The 20991-nt window shown below is 45.8% G+C and overlaps 1 protein-coding gene across 2 annotated transcripts in view; it reads left to right on the top strand.

Moving 5' to 3' along the window:
* Positions 1 to 20991, top strand: part of RNF216 (ring finger protein 216) — a 158549-nt gene that overhangs the window by 122591 nt on the left and 14967 nt on the right. For both annotated transcript variants that reach the window (XM_002817670.6, XM_002817671.5), the window contains exons 14-15: positions 6124 to 6221; positions 17172 to 17394. In XM_002817670.6, coding sequence (XP_002817716.1) covers positions 6124 to 6221; positions 17172 to 17394 — 321 coding nt within the window. The remainder of the gene's footprint in view (positions 1 to 6123; positions 6222 to 17171; positions 17395 to 20991) is intronic.

Here is a 20991-nt window from a genome sequence, read left to right as displayed (position 1 = left end):
GAGACAGTCTCTCTCTGTCACCCAGACTGGAGTACAGTAGCTTGATCATAGCTCACTGCAACCTCCACCTCCCAGGCTCAAGAAATCCTCCTACCTCAGCCTCCCAAGTAGCTGAGACTACAGGCACATACCACCACAGCCAGCTATATTCTTGTATTTTTTGTAGAGATGGGGTCTCACTATGTTGCCCAGGCTGGTCTCAAACTCCTGGGCTTAAGTGATCTGCCCTCATCGGCTTCCCAGAGTGCTGAGACTACAGGCATGAGCCACTATGCCCGGCCCAAAATAATTTTATTTAATGAGATGAAAACTTTTTGTGCTTATTAAAATAGGAATCTTTTGAACTATGTTTCGCTGTTGAAATGCTTGGTTTGAGCATCTGGTTCTGAGGTTCAGATACTTGGCTTTAATGGCTATCATTGCTGGAAAAGTGTTACACTAAGATGTAGATCCCAGTAGGAGAAGCACTGTATTGGTTGCATGGAGGTTCTGATTACTCATGGCACTTACTGTAGTCAATCCCATGAAGATGTCAGCTCCTCAAAGAATCCTTGTTTGACTCACCTCTTTCTCCTCTGCCTGCACATGCATGCTCCCCTGCTGTGTGTGCGTGCACGTTACACTGAACCCCCATTATGCTGTGCTTGATTTGGCCCAATATGTAACTGTCTCGGTAGAATGCACTCCTTGAGGGCAAGGACCAAGCCTTATTCGGCTGATATGTGCATTCTTGACCTAGGAAAAATAGAGGTTCTTGGATTCCCTTAGTGAAAGGAAAGAAAGTGAAAGTCCACTGAATCTACCTGAGCTTTGACTTTGCTGAACTTTATTGATTCTCAGGGGTTCCAGCACAAACCCCTGAGATTTAAGGGGTTCTGTCTTAAAATCAGTGTCTTTCTGGAACTTCTGTATGTCATTTGGGCCTATGGGTAGGGAGGACCAGCATCTTTGACAACTAGAAGACACAGATGGCCTGGAAGCCCACGGTCCTGTGGTCCCTGGCTGAGCATTTGCGAATAGTCAAGTGTCTGGGCCTTTTACCTCAAGAGTGCTGGGGATTTATAGTCTCACCATTGTATTTTATTTTATTTTATTTTTTTAGACAGAATTTCACTCTTGTTGCCCAGGCTGGAGTGCAATGGCGCGATTTCGGCTCACCGCAACCACTACCTCGTGGGTTCAAGCTATTCTCCTGCCTCAGCCTCCTGAGTAGCTGGGATTACAGGCATGCGCCACCACGCCCGGCTAATTTTGTATTTTTAGTAGAGGTGGAGTTTCTCCCTGTTGGTCAGGCTGGTCTCGAACTCCCGACCTCAGGTGATCCGCCCGCCTCCGCCTCCCAAAGTGCTGGGATTACAGGTTTGAGCCACTGCACCTGGCCCAGTCTCACCATTTTTTGAGGTGACAGAACAGAGAGCTGAAATTTCTGAAGCTACTTCTGGATTGGCAACAACCTAATGCCCTGTGGCATGTCAATGACTTCTCTCCCCTAGAGAGTGAGTTGACAGGTTTCACTGGAGGAACCATTTAAAAGTAAGGGAGCAGTTTGTACTTTGTTCTGCTTCTGAGACAAGGCTGGATGGAAGTCAGCAACTAAAATCTAGCACACATGGGGACGGACGCCTTCCAGGTGGCTTTGCAAGGAAGGCAAGGAAACAAACACAGAACCCGGTGACTTTGGCCTGTGGGCTCAGATTTTCTTTTGGATTCTTTGCCAGCAGACCCAAAGGTCTCAAGATTATTATCACTTGCTGGGCTTGGAGGAGGTGATGGCCGGATACATTTGTCTACTGGTTCTTGAGAAAGCTGTTTATGTGAAGAAATTTCAGCTCCCATCATGATAGGGTCATCTGAAATTAAATTTAATCTTCTGCTTTATTCATTAATCATTATTCAGGCAGCAGAAAATAAATAAAGGAAGACAGAAGCGCTTTCTTTATATTGCAAAGTGAAGACCTCATGAACAGTCAAAACACCTTAATGTATTTTGAGGACAAAAGGGCATCATAAACTTAACCAGCAACCTCCCTGATGACATGAAGAACGTGGCCTGGCGGCTACTTGTTAACAAACTACCCAACATGCATGCTCCTTCCCCACTGAGAGGGCGGGAGCTGCCTGCCTGCTTATTGTATTTGGGGTGATGGTGAATTCCGTGGTTTCCCCCGATCGGAAAGGCACAAGGTGATAGAAAGTGTGGTCCCACGCGATGGCCACGATACCCTGTTCTTCATGTTTTGAGGTTACTTGTCAAAGTATACTTTGCCTTCCAAAATGGTCCTTTGGGGCTTTCTTGTAAACCACAGATTGAAGAATGTGATTATCATGTTAAACATGCAAGAGTCTGGGCGCAGTGGCTCACGCCTGTAATCCCAGCATTTTGTTTGTTTGTTTGTGACTGAATCTTGCTCTGCCGCCCAGGCTGGAGTGCAGTGGCACGATCTCAGCTCACTGCAACCTCCACCTCCTGGGTTCAAACAATTCTCCTGTCTCAGCTTCCAGAGTAGCTGGGATTACAGAAGCCCGCCACTATGCCCGGCTAATTTTTGTATTTTTAGTAGAGATGGGGTTTCACCATGTTGCCCAGGCTGGTCTCGAACTCCTGACGTCAGGTAATCCGCTCCTCTTGGCCTTCCAAAGTGCTGGGATTACAGGCATGATCACTGGTAGTCTCAGCTACCCAGGAGGCTGAGGTGAGAGATCGCTTGAGCCCAGGAGATGGAGGTTGCAGTAAGCGGAGATCACACTACAGCACTCCAGCCTGGGTGACAGAGTGAGACCCTGGCTCAAAAAAAAAAAAGAAAGAAACATTCAAGAGCGTTTCTTCGTAATATGCGTAAGCATTTGCTGAGTTTAGGAGCAAAGCCTATCTGTGCCTGAGAGGAGAGAATTACAATTTAGTAAAATTTACACTGTTTAGAAGAGAGAGTACATTTTAAAGACACTACACAGAGAGAGCTCCAAATGTTAAACTCCCCAGCCTGGTGTTTGCTTGCCTTATTTTAATTGTGGGTTTTGTATCTAGCTACATAGTCTTGTCTTGTCTTTTTTGTTTTTTCCCCTTTTTTTGAGATGGAGTCTCGCTCTGTTGCCCAGGCTGGAGTGCAGTGGCGCGATCTCTGCTCACTGCAACCTCCGCCTCCCAGGTTCAAGCGATTCTCCTGCCTCAGCCTCACAGGGATTGCCTCAGCTGGGATTATAGGCGTTTGCCACCACGTCCGGCTAATTTTTGTATTTTTAGTAGAGACGGGGTTTCTCCGTGTTGGCCAGGCTGGTCTCTAACTTCTGGCCTCAGGTGATCCCTCCATCTTGGCCTCCCAAAGTGCTACACAGTCTTTTCAAAAGACGTTTCAGGTATGTTCTCCGGGGCCCTTGGGCCCTTCAGTAAGAAGCGCCCTGGCTGAAAACCCACACGTTCCCCTACAGAAGAAGCACTGTGACGTAGAGGGTGAGCAGAGCAGAGGGCCTCACAGTGGCCCTCGCACACACCTGGCTCCAGCTTGGCCAGGTGATTTTGCCCTGGTGGGCCTGTGCCTCACCTCAAAAATGGGGTTTCTTCCCTTATGAGGAAGACCCATGAATTAATAACGGGATTGCCAGGAATACTAAAAACTATCTAAATGCCATGTATTGTTTTCAAGCTGTTACTCCTGGAAGGGGCTGGGTTGGCATTGTTTTAGAGGTTAGGAGCCAAACATCAGCTCATCTATTCTCCAGCTGTTGTTTGTCCTCCAGCTTCCTGCAATAGTCAGGCACAGGGTCTTACAAAAATGGGTTCGTGCTGCTGTATGTTTCGGTGGGTAATAGGCACACTAATATATATCACCTTTGTTTACTGAATGGGATGTAGGTGGGGGACCAGAGCATATCCGCGTCCCTCGGAAGCAGTGCGTTTAAATGTAGTATGTCCCGTCAGCTCCTCTCTGCCCCACCCACCCCAGCCCATTGATTGAGCCTTTTTTTTTTCTTTTTTCTTTTTTTTTTTTTTGAGACGGAGTCTGGCTCTATTTCCCAGGCTAAAGTGCAGTGGTGCCATCTCTGCCCACTGCAACCTCCACCTGCCAGGTTCAAGTGATTCTCCTGCCTCAGCCTCCCGAGTAGCTGGGATTACAGTCACCAGCTACCACGCCCAACTAATTTTTGTATTTTTATTAGAGATGGGGTTTCGCCATGTTAGCCAGGCTGGTCTCAAACTTCTGACCTCAAATGATTTGCCTGCCTTGGCCTCCCAAAGTGCTGGGATTACAGGTGTGAGCCACTGTGCTCACCCTGATTGAGCCTTTTTACGACATCCCACCAGAAGGGTCAGGTTCTCAGCTCCCTCAGCAATCTGTTCCATTTTTCTCTCTTTTTAAGTTCTTTTTATTAGATAGTACACATATAGTATAAAATTCAGAATGTGCAAAAGGGCCAGGCACGACGACTCATCTCTACACCCACCAGTCTTACTTCCTCCCTTGCTCTCAAGTCAGTCCTCTTTTCTTCCTGTCCTTGCCCGCCACCCTTGTCTGGGCCTTCATGGCCTCTCTCCTGAGTGGCTTTACTATCTCCTGTCTTTTGCACATTCACTCTTTCCTCCCTCCAGTGTTTTCCACCCAGAATGATTTTTTTTAAAAGACATACCTGATCATGTTACTTCCGTACTTGGCACCTTTTGGTGGCTTCCTAGTGCTCATAGGATAAAGAACAAACTGCTCATCATGGCCTTCAAGGCCTTGCCTGGTCTGGTGCTTGCAGGCCTCCAGGGCCATGCTCACTGTCTGCAGTCCAGCCATAGGAACTGAACATGCCCGACTTTGCCTGCCAGAGTCTTCTCTTGCTGTCCATTGTCTGGAGTGTTGATCTGTTTTCGCCGCCCTATTCATTGTTGACTCATCCTTTGGATCTCAGGCCTCACTTCCTCAAGCCTTCACTGTCTCCCCAGACTAGATCAGGGCCCCACTTAAAAGTGACAACACTATGTTTTCCTTCACTATAACCTATTAGGTTATTAGGAAACCTATAATTTCCACTTAATGCCTGTGATCATTGGATTAACATTTTTTTAATTCTTTTTTTTTTTTTTTTTTGAGACGGAGTCTTGCTCTGTCGCCCAGGCTGGAGTGCAGTGGCGCGATCTCGGCTCACTACAAGCTCCGCCTCCCGGGTTCACACCTTTCTTCTGCCTCAGGCGCCCAGCTAATTTTTTTTTGTATTTTTAGTAGAGACAGGGTTTCACCGCGTTAGCCAGGATGGTCTCAATCTCCTGACCTCATGACCTCGTGATCCACCCACCTCGGCCTCCCAAATTGCTGGGATTCCAGGTGTGAGCCACCGCGCCTGGCTCTTTAAATTGTTCTTACTGATGTGGGATAGTTTCTGGCACATATGAAAGCATTTTATAAACTATGAAGGATCCTAGAATAAAGGTGGTGATTATTTAAGATGCATGTTTATATATGAAGTGAAACTTTTAAGGGTGACATCCATGCCGATGAGTGATGAGCAGCGGAGGAAAGTCTCCCTTAGGAGCCCCTGGTGAACTGAAGTAGGCCATTCTTCAGTCCGGTAGAAGCGAGTTTTGGAAGCCAGCTTGTGGGCACAGGGATTTTGCAGAGATTAACAAGATCTAAACAGGCCCTGCCAAGCAGCTCATGCTACTGTGTTTTAAAAACCCAAGATTACCCAAGATCCGTCTCCTTTGGTTTTTTCAGATGGCCGAGAGCATTTTAGAAAGCCTTATGCAAATTAGGTGATGGGAGCAACACTTCCTTTTGATCTAGGGAGAGAAGTTTTTCCTTGTGCATCCTTGTAATGATTCCTACCACTCCCCTCTCCTCCCCCAACTCTTTCTCTTTTTTTTAAGGGACAGGGTCTCACTCTGTTACCCAGGCTGGTCTCAAACTCCTGGCCTGCCGCAGCCTTCCAAAGTGCTGGTACTACAGGCGTCAGCCACCTAGCCCTACCACCTCTTAACCTCTTCTATTAAAAGATGTCTTTAGAAATATCCCCCCTGAAAAGGAGAGGCATCCTCTGAGAGAATTCAAGCCAAGTAAAGCTCATTTCATATCCCTTTTGTTGAACAGGAACTTCTGTGGTGTCCACTCACCAGGAGTTGTCTTTATGTCTGTCCTTTATCCCTAGGAAACCTGTAGGAAGTGTCAGGGACTCTGGAAAGAACATAATGGCCTCACCTGTGAAGAGCTGGCTGAAAAAGATGACATCAAGTACCGTACCTCTATGTGAGTAACAGAATTCAGAGGGGCTATGGGCTGATTCTCAACTTCCCCATTAACCTGCTTTTTGGCAGAGAGGGCATACTGTTGTGGGAAGAACACGCTTGAGCCACCCCAGTCTGGAGTGATCTTGGGGAAGTAACCTAACCCTTGAGCCTCTGTTTCCTCATCTCTGCAGCCTCATGGAGTTATTTCAGAAGACAAATTAACATGTAAATGCCTGGCACATGTGAATTCAATAAATGATGGTTCCCCTTTTCCTTATTTTCTAAATAAGCAAGTAACGTGTTTTAATTAACTTAGACTGCACTAGTGTTGCTTATGTCTGTGTTATGGGAAACTGTTGGCCTGAGACCTAAGTAGAATTGCCCACCTCCAGAATACAAAATGATACGCCTGTGATAATAATAACCATTACTTGTATAGTACTATGTGGCTGAGCCTGTTACAAATACTCACTTATTAAAATGCAGGCCAGGCACAGTGGCTCACGCCTGTAATCCCAGCACTTTGGGAGGCCGAGGCTGGCGGATCACGAGGTCAGGAGATTGAGACAGACCATCCTGGCCAACATGGTGAAACCCCATCTCTACTAAAAGTACAAAAATTGGCTGGGTGTGATGGCGCTTGCCTGTAATCGCAGCTACTCGGGAGGCTGAGGCAGGATAATTAGTTGAACTCGGGAGGCGGAGGTGGCAGTGAGCCAAGATTGCGCCAGTGCACTCCAGCCTGGCAACGGAACGAGACTCTGTCTCAAAAAAAAAAAGAAAAAAAGAGTGCAATGACTGAAGTAATACTGAAATCTCTTTCACTTCTCTCGTAACAATCTAGCCTTACCATGCAGCTGAGGGTGCATATCTATCTCCTGATGTTATTCAGAGATTGTCTCACAGCCGGGCATGGTAGCTCAGGCCTGTAATCCTGGCATTTTGGGAGGCCAAGGCAGGCGGATTGCTTGAGCTCACGAATTTGAGACCAGCCTGGGCAGTATGGTAAAACCTCATCTCTACAAAAAATAAAAAAATAAAATTATCCAGGAGTGGTGGGCATGCACCTGTAGTCCCAGCTACTCGGGAGGCTGAAGCAAGAGAATTGCTTGAACCAGGGAGGCGGAGGTTGCAGTGAGCTGAAATCGCACCACTACACTACAGCCTGGGTGACAGAGCGAGACTCCAACTCAAAAAAAAAAAAAAAAAGAGAGAAGGTTGTCTAACTGCTTCACCCTTCCCTGAAGGTGGTATTCTCTTCTGCATGATTGTAACTAGATTGTGGCCACATTTACACTCAAACCCAAAGAAAGTGGGAAATAGACAAGTTGCCAAGCAGGCAGCCTTTCTTTATGTTATAAGTGATACAGGAATTATATACATATATCTCACTTCCGCTCGTACCGCATTGGTCTAGATTGTCACGTGGGCAAGGCAAGCACCGTATGTAGCCTGTAGTTAGGTGACTTTATGTCCAGTTTAAATATGAAGGATATGGAGGGAGTTTGGTACTCAGAAAATAAAGTAGGCAATGGCAATTTGGGCAGTTTCCCAAGTATGCAGCACAGGTGGGTACCATTATTCTCCTCTTACAGATGAGGCGACTGAGGCCCATGTGATTTGCCCTTGGTTGTATGGTTAAGGACCTTGAGATGGGGAGGTTATCTGGATTATCCAAGTAGACCCAGTCTAATTACAAATCCTTAAAAGCAGAGAGCCCTTAGTATGGGACGAAGAGTCAGACAAGCGTGAGAAGGACTTGACCCCCCTGTTGCTGGCTTTGAAGATGGATGAAGGTGGCCATGAGCCAAGGATTGAGGCAGCCTGTAGAAGCTGGGAAAACCCTCAGCTGACAGCCACCAAGAAAATGGAGACCCTGGTCCTACAACCTCAACTGAATTCTGCAAACAACCCCAGTGAGCAGCAAAGATACTCTCAGGCCTCCAGGAGGGAATGCAGCCCTGTGATCAGGCATCTGGACTACTACAGGACTCAGTAGCAGGCTGTGAGATGTTTCTTAGAAGGAGAATTACTTACAAAGCACAGCCTTCATTCTGATTGTCCTATCAGTTCCTGGCACTGGTTCCGCTCAGCATTTTGGTCTGCCACACATAGCCCACCACTGGGTCCTATTTAAACCTGGCAGCCTTTTAGATCAGCAGTAAGTGGATAAGAGCAGAACATCCAGATGTGACATATGTTGATTCCAAAAATCAAAAACAGCCTCCCAAATGTTGGGCTTCTTCCTTAGTGATAGAGGATGCTTCTGTCATGAGCCTAGCTTTGGAAGGGATATCATGATATATACATGCCTGACCTCCAGACCACCAGAACTTCATAGAGATTACACATTCCTACATTCAAGGGATTTCTTTCTGACCTTCTGGCATTCATGTAGCATATTAATACATCCTACCATACCTGCTGCTTCCTGTTTACCAGGTTCTATCTGCATGTCATTCAAGTAGTAGAACGGTGTGTTATCCTATTGAACGACGTAGTCAGGGTCCTCACTGGCTGCTGGTGTTCTCTGATTATCGAACAGACAGGAAAAGCATTTTCCATATCAGTCGCAGCATACCAGTTGCCAGGGGCTGTTTGTTCTGGTGAGAGATGACATCTAAAACAGCAGCCACGTTTAGTCAGCATCTGTTGAGGCTTAAAGTAATACACTGTCCTCCAAGAGCCGTTCTTCTGTACAAGCCAAATGAGAAGTAGAAAGAGATGTGAGAGAATCATCGCCTCTGCATCTTAGAAGTCTTTGATGGTGGTGCCAGTCTTGAAGATGCCCAAAGGAATCTGGTGGTGTGTTTTTTTTTTTTTAGAGAGAGGGTGCTCCAGGGGCTTCCACTTGCCTTTCCTTATTGTATAGCCCCTCTGGGACCAAAGAGCCACAGAATCCTGCCAAATGTCAAAACTTTTTTTTCTCGCCTTGAGACAGGGTCTTATTCTGTCATCCAGGCTGGAATACAATGGCACAATCACAGCTGGAATACAATGGCACAATCACAGCTAACCTTAGCCTTGACCTCCCGAGTTTGATGATTGTCCCTCGCTTTCTTTCTGTCTTTTTTTTTTTTCTTTGGAGATGGAGTCTCCCTCTGTCACCTAGGTTGGAGTGCCTTGGCTCACTGCAACCTCCGCCTCCCAGGTTCAAGCGATTCTCCTGCCTCAGCCTCCCGAGTAGCTGGGATTACAGGCGCCTGCTACCACACCCAGCTAATTTTTGGATTTTTAGTAGAGACAGGGTTTTACTTTGTTGGCCATGGTTGGCCAAGCTGGTCTCGAACTCCTGACCTCAAGTGATCCCCCCCGCCTCAGCCTCCCAAAGTACTGGGATTACAGGCATGAGCCACCGCGCCCACCTGGCCATCGCTTTCTTGTTTTTAAACTGCTGTAGTGTTTTCAAGCAAATCCAAATCCCTGACAGCATGTCATTTCACCCATAAAACCTTTTTTTTCTTATATAGCACTTACCTTTATGACCACTAACAAAACTAAAATTGAAATTTTAAGTCTTTGATATCGCATACCAACTTCACAGTTCCGCTAATTATCTCAAATTAGCTTTATATGTGTACTGCAGTTAATTTGTTCAGGTTAGGATCCAAATGAGATTCATTGCATTTGATAATTGGCCTGTAGAATGTCTTCTGGAGTTGGCCGGTTTCTCCTGCTATCATTTAACTTGTTCTTCTGTCCCCTGCGGTTTTGTTTTGTTTTGTTTTTTTATTTGAGACGGAGTCTCACTCTGTCACCCAGGCTGGAATGCAGTGGCGCTATCTCGGCTCACTGCAAGCTCTGCCTCCCAGGTTCACGCCATTCTCCTGCCTCGGCCTCCCGAGTAGCTGGGACTACGAGTGCCCGCCACCATGCCTGGCTAATTTTTTTTTGTATTTTTAGTAGAGACGGGGTTTCATCGTGTTAACCAGGGTGATCTGGATCTCCTGACCTCGTGATCTGCCTGCCTTGGCCTCCCAAAGTGCTGGGATTACAGGTGTGCCACCGCGCCTGGCCTGTCCCTTGCGTTTTCTGTAAATTAAAATTTAGATCTAACCAGGCACGGTGGCTCACGCCTGTAACCCCAGCGCTTTGGGAGGCTGAGGCAGGCGGATCACCTGAGATCGGGAGTTCGAGACCAGCCTGACCAACATGGAGAAACCCCTGTCTCTACTAAAAATACAAAATTAGCCGGGCGTGGTGGTGCATGCCTGTAATCCCAGCTACTCAGGAGGCTGAGGCAAGAGAATCGCTTGAACCTGTGGGGCAAAGGTTGTGGTGAGCCGAGATCACGCCATTGCACTCCAGCCTGAGCAAGAAGAGCAAAACTCCATCTCAAGAAAAAAAAAATAGATCTAAAGGCTTGATTAGGTTCTTACTCAAATGTTTTTGGTGAGAACATTTCACAGGTGGCTCTGTGCATCTCACATTACAAAACACCCAGAGCTGTGCAGTGTCTGGGTGGCCTACCATGAAATACTTCTAAGCAAATGAATGTCATGGCCTAAGTTACATGATTTTGGTGGCTACAGGGCAAGTAGCTTTAAAGAAAGGAAGGCTTGAATAAAGGAGAAAATTTAGAAGGCCATTACAGTAGTCTAAGCCACTCTATCATAGGGCTCCAAAATAGGTTTGTAGTATTGTAAATGGAGAAGAGGGGATAAATTTAAGAAATATTTAAGATGTAAAATCAACAGGTCTTGGTAGCTGATAGATACGGGAAGTAAGAGCGGAAGGAGTCTAGAATGATTCTCAGGCTTCTAGCGTGGGTGATAAAACTATACGAGCTAACCCAAAGAACCAGGAGTGGGAGAGATTAAGTATAGGAAAATGAATGGCTGCGACACCTGTAATCCCAGCACTTTGGGAGGCCAAGGTGGAAGGATTGCTTGAGCCCAGGAGTTCAACACCAGCCTGGGCAACAAAGTGAGACCCTCTCTGTACAGAAAATCTAAAAATTAGCCAGGCATGGTGGCACATGCCTGTAGTCCCAGCTACTTGGGAGGCTGAGGCAGGAGGATCCCTTGAACCCAGGAGTTTGAGGCTGCAGTGAGCCATGACTGTACAAGTGTACTGCAGCCTGGACAACAAAGCAAGACCCTATCTCAAAAAAAAAAAAAAAAAAGAAAGAAAATGAAGGTTTCAGATGTGGACATGGCAAGTCAGCTGCATTATTCACCAAACTTTAGTTCTTCTCAAAAAATACACTCAAGGGAGTGACATTACAAAAAAATGACAGTGTAGGGAACTCCAAAAACTCCTGTCTCCCACCAGAGCAAGAATTAACCTGGCAAAAACTGCCAGAGGCAACTTTTTCCCCTTTTTTTTTTCACCTTTCACAACTTCCTCAGGGCTGAAACAGCCTCCCAGTGGATTTTGTTGAAAGCATTTGGAGGCATATACCAGCTGCAGCTGCCTAAGGCAATGAGTAACACATGGGCAAGCCAAGACAGATCTAGAAGACTACGTACCTGTCTAGGGCTCAACACATGCTCAGAAAAACCGAAGACCCTAGGCTTTCACCTCAGACTGAGCTTTAGGTTCTGTATTAACAGGAACTCAAAAACTAAGAAAGTTACAGATGACCTGGCTGAGTCAACTCAGAGTACCCCAACTGCAAAGATCAGGATGGGAGGATTGGTTCTTCCATTTTTTTTTTTTCTAGCATTGACCACTAAGCTAATACAACAGAAACTTCAGTGACCACACATAACAAGGAATAGTCTTTACAAAAATAACTTTTTTTTTTTTTTTTTTTTTTTTAGATGGAGTCTCGCACTGTCGCCAGGCTGGAGTACAGTGGTGCAGTCTTGGCTCATTGCAACCTCCGCCTCCCAGGTTCAAGCGATTCTCCTGCCTCAGCCTCCCTAGTGGCTGGGACTACAGATGTGTGCCACTACACCCAGCTAATTTTTTGTATTTTTAGTAGAGATGGGGTTTCACCGTGTTAGCCAGGATAGTCTCGATCTCCGGACCTCATGATCTGCCCGCCTCTGCCTCCCAAGGTGCTGGGATTACAGGTGTGAGCCACGGCACCTGGCCCCCTTTTTTTTTCCTTTTTTTTGTTTTGTTTTGTTTTGTTTTGAGATGGAGTCTCGCCCTGTCACCCAGTCTGGAGTGCAATGGCAATGGTGTGATCTCAGCTCGCTGCAACCTCCTCCTGGGCTCAAGCGATTCTCATGCCTCAGCCTCCTGAGTAGCTGGGATTACAAGCATGCACCACCATGCCCAGCTAATTTACAAAAATAACTTTTAAAAGTCACTGAACAATCTCAAACCATACAAAAAGCAACCTGATTTCTAGTATAATATTCAAAACACCCAGTTTTCAACAATAATTTATAAAGCAAACAGGAAAGTATGGCCCATTCACAGGGAAAAAAGTAGTTGATAGAAACCATCTCTGAGGACACATTGGGCATACTAAACAAATGCTTTGAATCAGCTGTCTTAAATATGCTCAGAAAGCCAGGTGAAACCATGGGGAAAGAACTAAAGGAAACCAGGAGCACAGTATATGAACAAGTAGAGAGTATAGATAGAAATTAAGAAACCAGCCAGGCGCAGTGGCTCACGCCTGTAATCCCAGCAGTTTGGGAGGCCAAGGTGGGCGGATCACTTGAGGTCACGAGTTCAAGACCAGCCTGGCCAACATGGTGAAACCTATCTCTACTAAAAAGACAAAAATTAGCTGGGTGTGGTAGCGGGTGCCTGTAGTCCCAGCTACTTGGGAGGCTGAGGCAGGAGAATTACTTGAACCCGGGAGGTGGAGGTTGCAGTGAGCTGAGATTGCGCCACGCACACCAGCCTGGTGACAGAGCAAGACTCTGTCACAAAAAAAAAAAGAAAAATTAAGAAACCAACAGAAATGCTGTACCCCAAAATTACAATAGCTGAGATGAAAAATACACCAGAAGAATTCAATAGCAGATTTGAGCAGGCAGAAGAATCAGAGATCTTGAAGATACGGCTGTTGAAATTATGCAATTGGAGGAGGAGCAGAAAGAAAAATGAATGAAGAAAAGTGAATAGAGCCTAAGGGATCTGTAGAACATCATCAGATGTACCAATATTCACATTAAGGGGAAGCCCAAAGAAGAGCAGAGAGCAAAATGAACAGAAAGAATATTGAAGAAATAATGGCTGAAAACTTCCCAAATCTGATGAAGAACGAGAATCTATACATCCAAGAAGCTGAATGAATTCCAAGTAGGATGAACTCAAAGAAGTCCACACCGCGACACATCAGAGTCAAACTGTTCAAGGCCAAGGACATAGAAAATCTTGAAAGCAGTAAGAGAACAGCCTAATCAGAAAATAGGCAAACAGGCGGGGCACAGTGGCTCACGCCTGTAATCCCAGTACTTTGGGAGGCTGAGGCGGGTGGATCACGAGATCAGGAGTTCAAGATGAGCCTGGCCAATATGGTGAAACCCCGTCTCTACTAAAAATGCAAAAATTAGCCAGGCATGGTGGCACGTGCCTGTAGTCCCAGCTGCTCAGGAGGCTAAGGCTGGAGAATCGCTTGAACCCAGGAGGCGGAGGTTGCAGTGAGCCAAGATCACACCACTGCACTCCAGCCTGGGCAACAAGCAAGACTCCATCTCAAAAAAAAGAAAAGAAAGAAAATAGGCAAACAGCCAGTTACAGTGGCTCATGCATGTAATCCCAACACTTTCAGACGCCAAGGTCGGGCAGATAGCTTAAGCCCAGGAGTTTAAGACCAGCCTGGACAACATGGTGAAACCCATCTCTACAAAAAATTTAAAAATTAAGTGGGCGTGGTGGCGTAAGCCTGTATTCCCAGCTACTCAGGAGGCTGAGGTGGGAAATCACTTGAGCCCAGGAGACGGAAGTTGCAGTGAGCTGATATTACACTACTGCACTCCAGCCTGGATGACAGAGTGAGACTCTGTCTCAAAAAAAAAAAAAAAGTGGGAAAACAATATCAATTGATATTTCTCCAGAAAGATGTATGAGTGACCAACAAACACATGAAAGCATGCTGAACGTCATTAGTCATTACGGAAGTGCAAATCAGAACTATGATAAGATGCCACTTCACACCTATTAGGATGACTATAATGAAAGCAATGGAAAATAACAAGTCTTGACAGGGATATAGAAAAAATGACACCAGTATACATTGAGGTGGGAATAGAAAATAGTGTAGCCGCCATAGTTAACAGTTGGCTTTCCCCAGTAAGTTAAACATAGAATTACCATATGACCCAGCAGTTCCGCTCTCAGGTACTCACCCAACATAAGTGAAAACAAGTGTCCATATAAAACTTGTGCAAGAATGTTCATTTAACCACATTTCACACCAGCCAAAAAGCAAAAATAATCCATCAACTCATGAATAAACTAATGTGATATATTCATACAATGGAATATTATCCAACCATAAAAAGGAATGAAGTACCGATACATGCTACAACATAGGTGAACCTAGAAAACAACACACTAAGTGAAAGAAGACAGGCACAAAAGCACATGTATGATTTCCATTCCTATGAAATATCAGAGGCATATGGGCATTTGCCTAGCCTCAGAATGGCAATCTGTAGAGCCCTAGAGCAGGTTGTGGGTTGCAGGGCAGGGAGGAATGGGGAATGCCTGCTTAATGGGTACAGGGTTTCCTTTTGGGGTTATAAAAGTCTCTTGGAACTAGATAGTGATGTTGATTGTATAACATCGTGAATACTCAAAATATCCCTGAATTGTATACGTTAGAATGGTTTAAAAAGTCAATTTTATGTGCATTTTACCACAGCAAAAGAATACATACACACATGCATCCTCACACTCACGAAGGGGACGGGCTGAGATCTGAAGGGCATGGCATATGCCACCATCAGAATATGGCTCCCAGAGAGGAGTTACCCACACACTGGCTGGTGGTGAGCACAGATAACTACAGGAGTGTGGGCTGTCGCTGGCTGCATAGAAGAGGCCCTGAGCCTTCCTGTGTGAGCGCAAGGTCAGCAACCACAGTCACAGCTCCAGCTTCTCTTCCTGTCCTGCCCCAGAAGCGCATCCTGCGGGGCTGTGTTTCCTGCCTGGTTGAGAATCTAGTTGCCAAACCACCTTTCCTCTGAAGGAATCAACCATGATTTTTCCCCAGTTCCATTTTTCACTTTCATATTACTGGCTAGGTAGTCACCACATCCCATAATAAAACTCCATTCTGGCCCTATCCAGTACTACTCTTACAAATGCAGAAGCAAAGGACTTGAGTGGACATTTGTGCAATATTGAATAGCTGTTTAACATTTCAGCAATGTTGAGTTGCAGGCATGCTTTATGTATTCCCCTGTCCATTTTAGGAGAGCCTTTTCTTCTCCGTCCATACCCATTATTATTTCATGTCAGTGCCAGACAGATCGGATGAGCAAGCAAATAGACCCTTTTTCCAAGCCTTCGTGAAAAGACTGTAACTTTAATTCTTTACAGCCTCTTCTCTGCCTGAGCAGCTTCCCAGGGAAAGTCAGCCAGCCCCAGGCAACTGGAGTGCCACACCTTAAAGCCACACCTCAGCCTCAGGGTGCTCTTACAGAGAAGGTTTGTGCTGTAGAAAATTGCAGTTGTGTTTGGGCACATAGCTTTTCAAATTGAAAAGTTTTTCATTAGAACCTTGAGTCTAGCCAGGCACAGTGGCTCACGCTTGTAATCTCAGCACTTTGGGAGGCCGAGGCAGGCGGATCACTTGAGGTTAGGAGTTTGAGACCAGCCTGGCCAACATGGTGAAACCTCATCTCTACTAAAAATATAAAAAATAGCCGGGCATGAAATTAGCCAGGTGTGGTGGCGCGCATCTGTGATCCCAGCTACTTGAGAAGCTAAGACATGAGAATCGTTTGAACCCAGGAGATGGAGGTTGCAATGAGTCTCAAAAAAAAAAAGGCCAGGCACAGTGGCTCACACTTGTAATCCTAGCACTTTTGGGAGGCCGAGGCAGGTGGGTCACCTGAGGTCAGGAGTTCCAGACCAGCCTGGCCAACATGGTGAAACCCCATTTCTACTAAAAATACAAAAATTAGCCGGACATGGTGTTGGGCGCCTGTAATCCCAGCTACTTGGGAGACTGAAGTGGGAGAATCTCTTGAACCCGGGGAGGCGGAGGTTGCAGTGAGCTGAGATGGAGCCACTGTACCCCAGGCTAGGTGACAGAACAAGACTCTGTCTCAAAAAAAAAAAAAAAAAACAGAACCTTAAGTTGTAGAACGTTGAGTAGTGTCTTCACAGTTGCTGAGTAACTAAAACCATAAACGGATGTACTACAAAGGTGACTCGTTAAGGTAATAGTACTAAATGCATTTTATCTAAACTTCGTCTCCTTGACAATGTTTCCTTTTTTTTTTAAGATGGAGTCTCGCTCTGTTACATAGGCTGGGGTGCAGTGACACGGTCTCAGCTCACTGCAGCCTTCACCTCCCGGGTTTAAGCGATTGTCCTGCCTCAACCTCCCAAGTAGCTGGGATTACAGGTGTGCACCACCACGCCTGGCAAATTTTTGTATTTTTAGTAGAGACGGTTTCACCATGTTGGTCAGGCTGGTCTCAAACTCCTGAGCTCAAATGATCTTCCCGCTTTGGCCTCTCAAAATTCCGGGATTATAGGCGTGCACCACCATGCTCAGCCTGTTCTCTCCATTTTAAGCCTACAGGGATTCCTGTAACAAATAGAGCAGTCCTTTTCTAGATGCTAAGTACTAGGCACTATGCCAGGGTGCTTTATATTTTGTCTGTAATCCTCAGAGCTCCAGGTAGGTGAGTAATTTACCAAAGGTCATACAATTAAAACTTTGAAGCAGTTCTCAGACTCCAAAACCTAGGCTCTTTTCATTGCTTAATGTCACAAAAAAGCCATAAGTGATCATTTATGTGAAAATAAATAAATGTTTAATGGCCATATTTTTTTCCTCCTCATCTTCCCTCCAGCTCCAAATTATGTTTTCTTATTTCAGTGAAGAAAAAATGACTGCTGCCCGCATTAGAAAATGCCACAAGTGTGGGACTGGCCTCATCAAATCTGAAGGCTGCAACCGCATGTCTTGCCGCTGTGGTGCCCAGATGTGCTACCTCTGTCGAGTTTCTATTAATGGATATGACCATTTCTGCCAACATCCCCGCTCACCAGGAGCCCCTTGCCAGGAGTGTTCAAGGTGCTCTCTCTGGACCGATCCCACTGTAAGTAGACACGTGGCTGCCTATTGTTTTATAGGGAGAAAATAGAAATATATTTTTATGACAAATATTTTTAATATACGTAACAAAATTTGACTTAGGGGAAGAATATAGGAAATTACATAGACTGATAACCAAAGAGAAAATTTGAGAAAGTAATTATCAGCTACTCCTCATGCTGCTCAAAGCAGCATGCCCTAACAGTTTTATAGGCAAATTCTTTTAATTCTTCAGGAAATAAAACTCTCTGTGCCCTCTGAAATATTCTAGAGCAAAGTAAGGAAACTTATACATGTATCTGTTCAAAGCCAGCATAACGCTGATTCCAAAGCCTGACAGAGATATCCCTAACAAAGAAAACTACAGATTTTCTTATGAGACTCACTTATAATCTAGATTTTAAATTATCTAAATAAAATATTAGCAAATAGAAAGCATGACCAAGTGAGTTTGTTCCGGAAATGCAATGATGGTTTAATATTAACAACTCTATTAACATAAATCATTATGTGGTATCTGTAGATAGTGAAAAGACATTTAAGAAATCAAATCAAATATTTCTTCTTGATTGAAGCTTTAAAAATACAGTATTTTAGAGGAGGAGCAAGGCTGGCAAGGAAATCAAACACATAGGGTCTGTTTGGGGATCGGAAAGAAAGCGGGTGAGGTTTGCAGGTGGAGAGCCACAGGGAGGTGACAGCGATTGGCCCAGGGGCCAGCCTCAGATCTGGAGTGTGATGAGAGCCATTTCAGGGCATTGTAGGGGGCTATGTTTCCAAGGTCACACTAGCTACTACGTTGGGGAGAGAGAGGGCAGCATGAAGGGAATGACTTTTATAATCTTGGAGAAGGTAAGGTTTTCCGTAGCATTACATCAAGGCCAGACTAAAAAATCATAAATTCTCACTGGCAGACGACATCATAAACAAAGATTAGGGATACACGAAAAACTGGGGGAGAGGGTCAGGCACGGTGGCTCACGCCTGTGATGCCAGCACTTTTGGAGGCCAAGGTGGGCAGATCGCTGGAGTCCAGGAGCTCAAGACAAGCCTGGTTAACATAGTGAGATCCCCATCTCATTAAAAAAAAAAAAATTGGCCGAGCGCGGTGGCTCACACCTGTAATCCCAGCACTTTGGGAGGCCGAGGTGGGCGGATCACAAGGTCAGGAGATCGAGACCATACTGGCTAACACGGCAAAACCCCATCTCTACTAAAAATACAAAAAATTAGCTGGGCGTGGTGGCAAGCACCTGTAGTCCCAGCTACTTGGGAGGTTGAGGCAGGAGAATGGCATGAACCCAGGAGGCGGAGCTTGCATTGAGCCAAGATCACGCCACTGCACTCCAGCCTGGGCCAACAGAGCGAGACTCTATCTCAAAAAAAAAAGAAAAAATTAAGGCTAGGCACGGTGTCTCATGCCTATAATCCCAGCACTTTGGGAAGCCAAGGCGGGTGTATCACCTGAGGTCAGGAGTTCAAGATCAGCCTGACCAATATGGTGAAACCTGTCTCTAATAAAAATATAAAAATTAGCTGGGCATGGTGCTGCATGCCTGTAATACCAGCTACTCAGGAGACTGAGACAGAATTGCTTGAACCCAGGAAGCGGAGGTTGCAGTGAGCTGAGATCGTGCCACTATACTCCAGCCTGGGTGACAATGTGAGACTCTGTCTCAAAAAAAAAAAAAAATGTGGAACCGTGTATGGTGGCTCATGGGTGTAATCCCAGCACTTTGGGATCTCAAAAAAAAAGAAAAACAGAAGTGTGTTTCTCCTCTATGTGTAAGTACAGAGATGAACAGCTCAGGAGTGGGCTAGCAGCTCTTATCTGGGATCCAGTTGCTTCCAGCATTCTACTCTGCCACCCCTAGATCATAGCTAAGGATCACATGAGGTCATTGTCTGAAAAGGAGCTCTGGCTGATAAATCCACATTCCAAGCAGCAAAGGGGCTGCAGTGAGGCTAAAGAGCCTGCTTACCTATCTCTTAAGGAATGTTAGGCTTCCAGAAGCTGCAGCAGGTCACTTCTGCTTCAGTCCCATCAGCCAGAACTTAATGACATGCTTCCTCAACTGCAAGTGAGACGGGAAGGAGTAGCCATCACAGACCCAGCCAGAATGTCTGTGGAGGAAGATGTTATACTGAGGAGTCTCTCTATGGTCTATTCACCTCAACTCAAAAATGGACAGAGGAAGTTTAAAAAAATTGTAAGTAGGGAAAAAAGCTGCTTGCTGGCCAGGTGCAGTGGCTCATGTCTGTAAGCTTTGGGAGGCCAAGGCAGGAGCATCACTTGCATCCTGGAGTTTAAGAACAGCCTGGGCAACATAGTGAGAACCCCCATCTTTACAAAATATCAAAAATTAGCCAGATGTGGTGGTGCTCACCTGTAGTCATAGCTACTTGGGAGGCTGAGGCAGGAGGATCATTTGAGCCTGGGAGGTCAAGGCTGCAGTGAGCCATGTTCTTGCCACTGCACTGCAGCCTGGGTGACAGAGCAAGACCCTGTCTCCCCAAAAAAAAAAAAAAAAAAACTGCTTGCTTTTCTACCTGGCCACAATCTGGTGGAGTTGGCTAACAGCCACCCCTAATAATCAAATAAATGGAAATGAAAATAGTACCTGGCTGGTGGTAGGTAGTTTTCAGATTTGTTGGCATCTGCTACACTGTAATTGGGCATAGTGGGCAGTTACTGTGTACAGATCAGAAGATGTAGTGCGTGTACTTGATCTGGGAGTTCCACTTAATTAGAAAAGGTTATCTTCAGGAGACAGTTGGACAAGTTCACAAAGTTCTGTCTGCAACACTGTTCACTGAGTTATTTAAAGTTGTATAAATTTAGAAACACCATTTAAATATCTCAAAAAATAGGAGATATGTCAAATTTTATATATGCTTACATTAGAATAGTACAAAAAGTAATTCTATATATATCTACACTTTAAAACATGGAGGAAAAGAAACAGGAAGATTTTCACGTCGAAAACAAACAGTATGGATTGCTGGGGTCACAGACCCAAGTTACCACTGGGGCAGGTGGTAGCAGAAATGATGTCTGGATGCAGCATCCAGACATCTGGGTCTAGGAGGCAGGAAGGCATAGTGGGACTGTGGCAAAGGAGAGGCTGTGGGGCCCATCCAAGGGGCTGCTGCTCAGCCACTACAGGTTGCTGTGGGGAGGGCCTCCCAGCTGCTCGGGAGGCTGAGGCACAAGATCACTTGAACCCGGGAAGCAGAGATTGCAGTGAGCCGAGATCGCGCCACTGCACTCCAGCCGGGACAGCAGAACAAGACTTGATCTCAAAGAAAGAAAAAGAAATGCGTAATTTGGCCGGGTGCAGTGGCTCATGCCTGTAATCCCAGCACTTTGGGAGCCCAAGGCGGGCAGATCTCTTGAGTCTCAGGAGTTCAAGACCAGCCTTGGAAACATGGCAAAACTCCATCTCTACAAAAAATACAAAAGTTATCCGGGGTGGTGGTGCATGCCCACCTATGTTCCCAGCTCCTTCCAGGGCTAAAGTAAGAGGATTGCTTGAGCCCAGGACGTTAGGGATGCAGTGAGCCCTGACTGCGCCGCTACACTTCTGCCTGGGTGACAGAG

The sequence above is a fragment of the Pongo abelii genome, chromosome 6 (assembly GCF_028885655.2).
Source record: "Pongo abelii isolate AG06213 chromosome 6, NHGRI_mPonAbe1-v2.0_pri, whole genome shotgun sequence".
NCBI classification, from domain to species: domain Eukaryota; kingdom Metazoa; phylum Chordata; class Mammalia; order Primates; family Hominidae; genus Pongo; species Pongo abelii.
This window is presented reverse-complemented; position numbering and strand designations above follow the sequence as displayed.